General features: G+C 38.5%; 1 protein-coding gene across 4 annotated transcripts; it reads right to left on the reverse strand.

The window, feature by feature from the left end:
- Window positions 1-1,596: 1,596 nt before the first annotated feature.
- LOC131190996 (urotensin-2 receptor-like) lies at window positions 1,597-7,817 on the reverse strand. Of its 4 annotated transcripts, none has more exons than XM_058168623.1 (3): window positions 7,525-7,817; window positions 6,564-6,717; window positions 1,597-5,297 (listed from the first exon to the last, which is right to left on the reverse strand). In XM_058168623.1, exon 3 carries the CDS (start codon window positions 5,142-5,144, stop codon window positions 4,011-4,013), a length of 1,134 nt encoding a protein of 377 aa, XP_058024606.1. In that variant the 5' UTR covers window positions 5,145-5,297; window positions 6,564-6,717; window positions 7,525-7,817; the 3' UTR covers window positions 1,597-4,010. The 4 variants fall into 4 exon arrangements, with proteins under 4 accessions (XP_058024606.1, XP_058024603.1, XP_058024604.1 ...); XM_058168620.1 differs by having other exon boundaries at window positions 6,564-6,721; XM_058168621.1 differs by lacking the exon at window positions 6,564-6,717 and having other exon boundaries at window positions 7,530-7,817.
- Window positions 7,818-8,951: the final 1,134 nt, after the last annotated feature.

Here is an 8,951-nt window from a genome sequence, read left to right on the forward strand (position 1 = left end):
GGAGCTAGATAGTTCTCATAAACTCTAAGAAAGAAAGAGGGGGAGAGAGAAAGAGAGAATGAGAGAGAAAGAGAGAGGAGTGAGAGTGCCTGAAGGACCCCATCCCGTGCACTGGATTCGTATTAGTGGTCCACGGAATTTAAAATTATGAACTTGGTGATCCTTGAGGTCCAAAGGTTTGGGGACTCCTGCTTTACAGCACTCTCTAAGCAATTTACAATGTCAGCGTATTGCCCCCAACAATCCTTATTTTACCAATCTTGGAAAGATGGAAGGGTGAGTCAATTTTAAGCCCATCAGAATTGAACTCTAGACTGTGGGCAAAGTAAACCTGCAAACCTGCATTCTAACCACTGTGCCACTTGATTTTGTTTATTTTAATTTACTAAATTCCCTCCCAGAGTAAAGTTCAGGATTTGAGGAAGGATATTTCTTCTATATTATTTGCCAGCCAGATGGATCTCCTCACTTCTTTCTCAGCCGGCTTCCATTTTATTTATGCAGCAGGCAAGAGCAGGTAGATTTTTGCATGATTTCCCCCTTAATTGGCACACAAGCCAATTAATTTTTTTTATACGTTTTTCTCCTATCACCATATCTACCAACCTGAAACTCATAACCAACATTTTCCCTTCAAGCAAATTTATGTAAAGATACTCTCAAGTCAGACTCAATTCCTGATAACTCATTCTAGACTAGAAATAGACTTCTGTTACATTCTTCTTGGTGGGATCTAAATTAGGTTCCCCAGTCTTGGGATTCCTTGGTGGTCTCTACTCAAATGCTAATTACAGCTAACCCTGTTTTGTTCCAGAAACCAACCAATCTAGGTTGACTACTGCCAACAATGAATGCTCTTGCTTTAGGAGTTGTTCTTTTTAATCTCTTTTCTCTATTCTTTTCTTTTCTATAATTCCCTGATTTAGGAAAATACTATTTGGAATTAATTCCTTTAACTTATTTTTAAGTTCAGTTAAGTTTTAACTGAAAACAAAAAACAAAACAAAAAAACCCTAACATTTCCCCCCTAATATTGTGGTTATACTCTTTAAAGTATCAGTTTTTTCCTTTTCTTTTTGCTGGACGCCACAATATCCTGCAAGTTTATGCGCAGTTGACATACATATAATTTATTTATTTATTTATTTATTAATCAAACTTTTATACTGCACCATCTCCCGCAGGACTCAGGGCGGTTCACAATAAGTTCATAATAAGTATGCATGAATGTAAATTAGGATTCTTTGCCATTGGGTGGAGCTGGATAGTTCTCACAAACTCTAAGAAAATAATGAGTTTCCTCTGGTACAGCACTTGCAAATCCAGCGGGTGGGGTGAAGCTTTGCAATGTGTGGGAATGCACACAAGGCCCGTGTTTAAACGATGAAAGCAGCTGTATCTTTGTCTAGCTTCACACGGCTGATTTGGACTCTCCTCTTTTCTCCTGATGTGTGTACATTCACAACCGCATTAGTTTTCTTTTGAACTTGATTGTGGAAGAGGTAACAGGGAGTAGCATCTTTTTATTTTAAATATCTTTATTAAATTTCAAAAACAAACATTTAAATACAAAATTAACATAAAGAGGGGAAAAAAAGGAAGGGAAGGAAGTATCATTTTTTTTCTTCCAAAGAACTTGCGCAGCCCTATTATATTATGGTTGGTAAAGCCATGTATTATATTGGGCTGGAGATTTTCTATTTAGTAGTAATGGGATAATCGTTCTCTCCCCCCTCCACCACCAACTTTTATAATATTGAAAACCAGCAAATGCATTCCTTGCTTCATGACCAGAAAAATCTCAAGGTTCTTCTAGAGACCACTTTCCATATCATATTACGGATGACTGCTAATGACGGAGTATCTATATTTTTTATGATGTAAAAAAAATAATGGACATGCTGTGCATTGACATGTAGAACCTGGCAAGGTAAAAATATTGGAACCAAACTCCCACTAAAAAGAAAAGAAAAAGATACAAAGCACACCTTCAGTTACATGGGAAACATTACAGAATTTCAAAATGCCACAATTCTCTAGCAGCATTGCTACAAAATTGGGTTTTTTTAAAAAATTCACAAGGTAAGAATACAAGTATTAAAGTGCTTATGGCTGGGTTTTTTAAAAGGGAATTCTAGAACCTATGGAGGCCCCCACCCACTCTCCGAGGGTCCTTGCAATCAAAATTATTTGCAAGCTATTGAAGATACTTGCAAACATTTAAAACAATGGCACACTTTTCATTTTTTAAAATTTATTAAAATATACGGCTTTTTATGATCAATATTTTATTTATGTTAACATCTCATGAATTTAATAGTGTTATTTTTACATGATTTAATAAATAATTATTCCATGAACGCATCAATTTCAATTTCTAATATATGGCAAATATAAATATTACCCATATAAACCAAAGCTCTTTTGGAGATCCTCCGTAACTTTTAAAAGTAGTAAGTGGTCCTAAGAGCAAAAAGTTTTTTTAAAAAAACAAAAAACACCCACTATTTATGGATTTATGGCAATATTACAGGTTGCGTCATAAAATGTTTGTACACAGAAATGCTGGATCTCGTAGACTTCCTTCTAAAAGAAATGAATGGGGTTTGCACAGTCACTTGTTACTGAAACTTTCTCTCCAGCTATGAGGCATGGCTCTTAAAGAACAACCTGCTTTAATTCTTGTTTATGTTGACCAACAAATACTACATAGCAGCTGTTATAATTGCAGAGACACTAAATTGTATTCTCTTTGATTTGTTTTCATTGAACAATCTTTATTTCTTGTGTAAACCTTATGTTCAGGTAGTCCTCAACTTACAACAGTTCATTTAGTGATTGTTCGAGGTTACAATGGCACTGAAAAAAGTGACTTCTGACCATTTTTTACCCTTAGGACCATTGCGGCATCCCTGTGGTCATGTGATCAAAATTCAAATGCTTGGCAAGTGGTTCATACTTATGATGGTTGCCGTGTCCCAGGGTCATGTGATCATCTTTTGCGACCTTCTGACAAGCAAAGTCAATGGGGGAGCCAGATTCACTTAACATTCACGTTGCTAACTTAACAACTGCAGTGTTTCCCCTTAACAACTGTGGCAAGAAAGGTCATAAAATGGGGCAAAATTCACTTAACAAATGCCTTGCTTAGCAACAGAAATCTTGGGCTCAATTGTGGTTGTGGTTGTAAGTTGAGGACTAAATACCTGCATTTATAATATTGTCACATAATATTTGACACTCGAGCTGTGCATGCTTAAAAAAAAAACACTTTGGAAAAAGTGTTTTGGACTGTTCTACTATTTATTAAAATAACTCCTGAGAGGGAAGCTGAAAAAGAAAATCCTAAAGAGGGGCCGTTCTAAGATTCATATTAACATTGATGAGTCAGCTCCATAAAGCACTCACATCACTTTTTCCTCAGGTCCAAATTATGTATTTGGAATTTTTTTTTGAAGCATAGAGCACCCCAATTGAGATGATCAGTGAAGAATGTGCTAGGGGTAAAAGGCAAACAGATTTGAATGTGTAAGTGCATATAAAGAGTATCTACAAGACTCACAACTGCCAGTCCTGAGAAATCTGCCGGACAACATGTACCCAAGTTTTTAGTCCCTATATCTGAATTTAGCTGAGACGAATTCAGTAGAAAGTCAAACATTTCCCTCAAACTTAATTTCCACTAAAGTGCCACCTACCTTCCAGCTTCAATATAAAACAAATGAACACAGTTTTTTATTAATACTCTTATCTCCCAAATAATTCTGCTTGAGTGAATATTATTCACAATAGGAATAATAAAATTTCAAGAAGCAAAACTTACAGTGACATATCATGGGTTGTATGAACTACATAAGTTTTTTTTTCCTGATTTACTATAATGACAAATATCATCAAAACTCTAAACCCACCGTGTACCTCTTCTACAATCCCTCCCTTTCAAATGTAATGCTTCCTTTCTTCTTCTTCTGACTTTGATGACAGTTGATTTTGGAAGTGCTCTTCTTTCATCATGGGCTATTACTTCCCCCTGGAATGGGCGGGAGCATAAAAGTCTCTGTACAATGCTGGCTGGTTGTTGACAAAGATCTCCCGGAAATCCTTTGAAATCGGTTCCTTCTCTGGAAGTAGTTGCGGCTGCTGTGAAAAGAACGCTGCCTGTTTCTCAAATATTCTTTGTAGTTCTTGGTCAGCAAGGTGTAGAGGAAAGGATTGATGCAACTGTTGCTGTAGGTCAGGCAGGTGGTCAGGTAGTTGATGTTCCTGGTGGCTTTAGGAGACATGGGAAGAGGCTCATAGTACTGGAAGAGCAGCTGCCAGATCCAGAACGGCAAGAAGCAGGCCCAAAAGACCAGCACAATAGTGAAGATTAAGTAGAGGACTTTTTGATTGGGCAGCCGTTTGGTCTCTTTCAAGGAAGTGGTCTGGGACACCCAGTAGGTTCTTGCTAATCTAACGTAGAGATACCCGATAATGACACCAGGGCCAACAATGCTGGTGCAGAAGAGAATAGTGATGTAGATCTTGTAAGACAACTTGCTCCAGGTGGGGAGGCAGATATTCTTTTCCCCTTGCACTAGCTGGATCATGATCAGCATTGGCAGGGTGAGAAGCAGGGATGCTACCCAGATAATGAGGGCAATTGCTTTCCGATAACTCTTCGACCTCTTCACAGTGTCCAAAGGCTTCAGCACCGCAAAGTATCTCTCTGTGCTCATCACCATCAAGGTGAAAATGCTAGCGTGCATGGTGAGGAAATCCAGGCTGAAAAGGATCCGGCAACCTGTATCTCCAAAGTACCATTCCTGAATGAAATAAGTCCCCACAATGAAAGGGATAGTGAGAAGGTAGAGCAGGTCTGCTAGGGCCAAGTTGATGATGTAGATGTACATGGAGGCAGAGGACCTCATGTAGTGGCACATGACCACCAAGGTGTAGACATTGCCCGTCACTCCAATTATGCACATAAGTGACAGGATGGTCCCGATGGTGCAGGTGGCCACGATGTCCTCCAAAGAGCTGGCAGAGAAGGCCTCACCCCATGTGTTGTTGGAAGAAATATTAGGGTTGCTTCTGAGCGGGCTGCCAGTTTCTGTGTCTGTGGCCGCTCTAATGGTGGAGAAGATAGTGCCATCCATTCTCATAAAAGTTCTAGTTTTACATGCCTTGAGCAATCAGCAGCAGGCAAATGTTTGACTCTTCGAAGAAAAGGGGGAACGGAAGGAAATACTGCTTAGCTGAGATTAATTTCTGTTGAAATGTCAGAAACATCTGTGATCTTCAGTCTTGTATTTATCCTAGAGAAAGGGCAGAAAAAACATTGTAAGGCAGAATAATATAATGCTGTAGCTTTTTTGTTTCTTAGGTTTTCTTTATTTCCCAGGCTTATTAGTAGTTGACAGGTTTTCTGGGGGGGATGGGGATGTTTGGCTGCTTCAACATTTGTTCCTTTTCAATTTATTGTTGGTCCAGCTCTGGCCAACCAGCTATCTGTAATAGGAAAAAAGTACAGCTTTGCTGTGCAGTTGCTCTAAAGCTTTTGGCCAGGAGAACCACTGCTCCACATCTATGTAACTGGAATGAACAAGTCTAATAATTACACCATTATATAAAGCCACCATTATATTTTAGTAAAAGAAACCTAAATGGCCTTTTGTAAACATTAACTCAGTTCATTAGTGAATTACCTGAGAATACTGTTTCTTTGTGGTTAAGCGTATAACTGTATATGGTACTATTCTAGTTTTCCCTGGTCTCACTTTTGGCATGACATTGCTAGAATTAACCACATCATTCGGATCTGACCACACAGCTTTCTCCTGCTTTGTTTTGCTTTCTCTTTTGGATCTCACAAGGATTTTGTCTTTTATCTTCAAAATCTCCTATGCCCTTCTTCTTATGTTTTTACCTCTTACATTTCCTGGTCCTTCCTGTGACTCCTCACTTTTTCTTTTATTGCTTGATAAATGATATGTCAATTCTACTTCAGGATTCTGCCATGTGACCACCCTTTTTATTTTCTTTTAAGCCCCTTTTCAAAACCCACCTTTTCAGGGAAGATTTAAAATAGTTCTATATTCTAGTATGCAGCTCTATCAAGGTATATACAATAGAAAGAATTTTCTTCTGCTTATCCATTCATCAGTTTCTCTCTTCCCTCCATATTCTTAGATCTATTGTAGAGTGTAAGATCCTTGGGCAGCCAGGCTTATCATATCTTCTCTTTATAAAATGCTATGTACATTGACAGCATATTATAAATATCAGTAATTCATAATATCTGCATGGTATAAAAAATGGCATGTCTGGGGCAACCTATTGTTATTTTTAAAGCAATTCAAAATCATAGTAACTGTGTTTAAAATCCATATTGCACTCAGCACTGCTACAGTAGCAATGGGGAACAATTGCAGTTTGCTCTCTATCAGCCCATTGAAATTACCTTCCACAAATTTGTTTGGCCTTTCAAACCTACTGACCTAGAGGCTATCAGCAAATTTTATGACAGTAAATTCCAAACAATTAGGATAATCTGCCTGGAGTTTATTTGAATAATTTGTTACCTTGAGATCTGAAAGTTTCAGCTTCATGAAATTGATTGGCTGTTAATCTCTCTCAGCCTAGTTTACCTCACAGCATTCATTTATTTGCTGTATGGCTTCCATGCAAATTTGCAAGGACTTGAGTGAATGCCCAATAAAATCCACCTTGCAAATGCTGACTTATAGGGGGAGAGAGAGAAAGAGAGAGAGAGAGAGAGAGAATGAATGGTGTTCTTAATCAGACAACTGAGTAATATATATATATATTATATATGTTTGTATGTAGGTCTTTGTATGACCTACAAAGTCATATGTTTGTACGTAGGTCTTTGGTATATATATATATATATAAATGGTGGTGGTGATGGTGATGTGGGTAATACTGTAAGATTTATTCCCAAAGCAATATTAATTTCAGAGGAGAGATTTATGTAGGAAATAATTAATTCCTTTTTCAGGCCCAACAATTCTCATCTGCCAGTATGTTCTGCTCTATTTGCTTTTCAAGCAACAACAGCAATCACATCTTCACCCTCCTGTATGTTAAATGTATTTAAGTTTATGACTCTTTTAACCTCAAGCTCCTGTTAAGCATTATAAAACATTTCTACATCTACTGTATCACTTTGGTCAGTTTGGAAAAAGATTAAAAAGACCCAAACAGCAATTTCCCTTTCCCCCTCCAAAAGAGCAGACAACTCACTGTGCTGAACTGATTTTACAACTGAATCAGTTTGTCAAATCAAATTTTCAGCATGCCCGGGGAGGTCTAGAGAAACACCTCAGCAGACACTGGATAAAGCTGAGCTTTACATTTTGCATTAACTCAAGCATATCACACATTTTCAAGCTACTTAGACAGAAATTTATCTTTCATCTCAGTCAGTCAGTCAGGTAAACCATCCACATTTCAAGGGGTTACCCAAAATAAGGGGAGAAAACAGCAAACAAAGTAAACATATAAAAAAATCTAGATTCAAACCTGACTTCAGTGAAATCCAGTTGATGAGGTTTCTTCTTGGGCAATAAAATAAAATAAAGGGTGGGGGGAAAAAACCCAGCAGACTTGGCCAGAATGTGAGTAAAAGGTCTTTGCAGACAAAAACAAGCAGCCTGGGACCCAAAAGCTTAAGGCATTTGGAATGGGTGTGCGGAAAAGAGACAGGGAGAGCCAAGTATGTTTGAAATCTCTACCCTCCCAATCTCCACATTCACTCGTGCTTGCTATTTATGCTGCTCGATGACGCTCAGCATTGTGGAACTGCCTTTGCACAGCGCTTAGGTAGGGTTACTTTGAAGAGAAGCAACATTTCAAAAATCAGAGGCAGCCCCTCCGCTGCTGAGTCCTTGCTGGCCCAAGAGAGAGCGAATCACAGGAATGATCTGGGCTGTTTTCCTCCTCTCTAGAAGAAGCTGGGGAGCCATACTACAGCTCCTTTCCCTAAATGGTGCCTGGGAATGTTTCTATTCACAGCAGATCCTTTTGGAACAAAAACAGTGTCAGCAAAGCATTTTTTTTTCTGGAGGTGGGGGGAGTAATTTACCAAGAAAGGTTTTTGTACTGAATTTAAACGGCTGAGTTCTGTATGGATCAGAAGACTTACGGTGTAGTCTTATGGATATTATAAAGGAGCTATCATTTTGATGATGAGAAACAGTTCTCTAAAAAATAATTCTCTGGCTTGTTCTGAACCCTTTGTACTCTTTTTTTTAAAAAAAAAACTTATGACAGTTTTCTTTTGGGGAGAGAAAGAGGGAAAAAGAGAAAAAGAAAAAGCAATTCTTTGTTTCTGACAAAAAACAAAAACAAAACACAACTCTTTTAGATAGGGGCCCAACCACATTCTCTTCCTTCCCCTCTTGTGTAGTGTACTCATTGTGGACAGCATGATGGCTTGGTGACTCCAGTAAATAGAGCCAAGAGAAAAGAATCAGCTTTCTTGGTGGTCTATTCGTGATGGAGCCTTGGCTTTCTCCCTTCTGAGAGTCTTTGGACAGAGACACTCTTATTCCCTGAAAAAATGGTGAAAGTGTCGTTGTTTTGATGGTCCTAGCAAACATTTCATGTAGCATGACATCCTTGGTGTGAATTACTCTCCCCTTGGTAGAGGCAAATTCGCAGGCTTTTAACAAGACCCGGGAATCAAGCTTCCTTCACAGTGTCCAAAGTTCTGCAGTTCAGAATGCAGTGATATGATCCAGACAAACAAGCTGCTTAGAGTCTGATCTTCTGAATATGATTGGGGGCTTTTCCACACTACTGCCTTAAACTGTTTCACTCACAAGTGTAGAGTATACTGGTTGGAAACTAAGCCAGTTTAAGATACTCTCTTCTGCCTTTCATTTCTTCTTCTGATTTGGCCATGCTGATCTCCTGATCTAATATCCAGATGGTATTTACCATGGTTC

This window comes from Ahaetulla prasina, chromosome 2 (genome assembly GCF_028640845.1).
Source record: "Ahaetulla prasina isolate Xishuangbanna chromosome 2, ASM2864084v1, whole genome shotgun sequence".
Classification (NCBI taxonomy): Eukaryota; Metazoa; Chordata; class Lepidosauria; order Squamata; family Colubridae; genus Ahaetulla; species Ahaetulla prasina.

What these genes read in the sequence shown, in the direction of transcription:
- LOC131190996 (XM_058168621.1), bottom strand. Translation starts at nt 5,144, where the DNA reads ATGAGAATGGATGGCACTATCTTCTCCACCATTAGAGCGGCCACAGAC.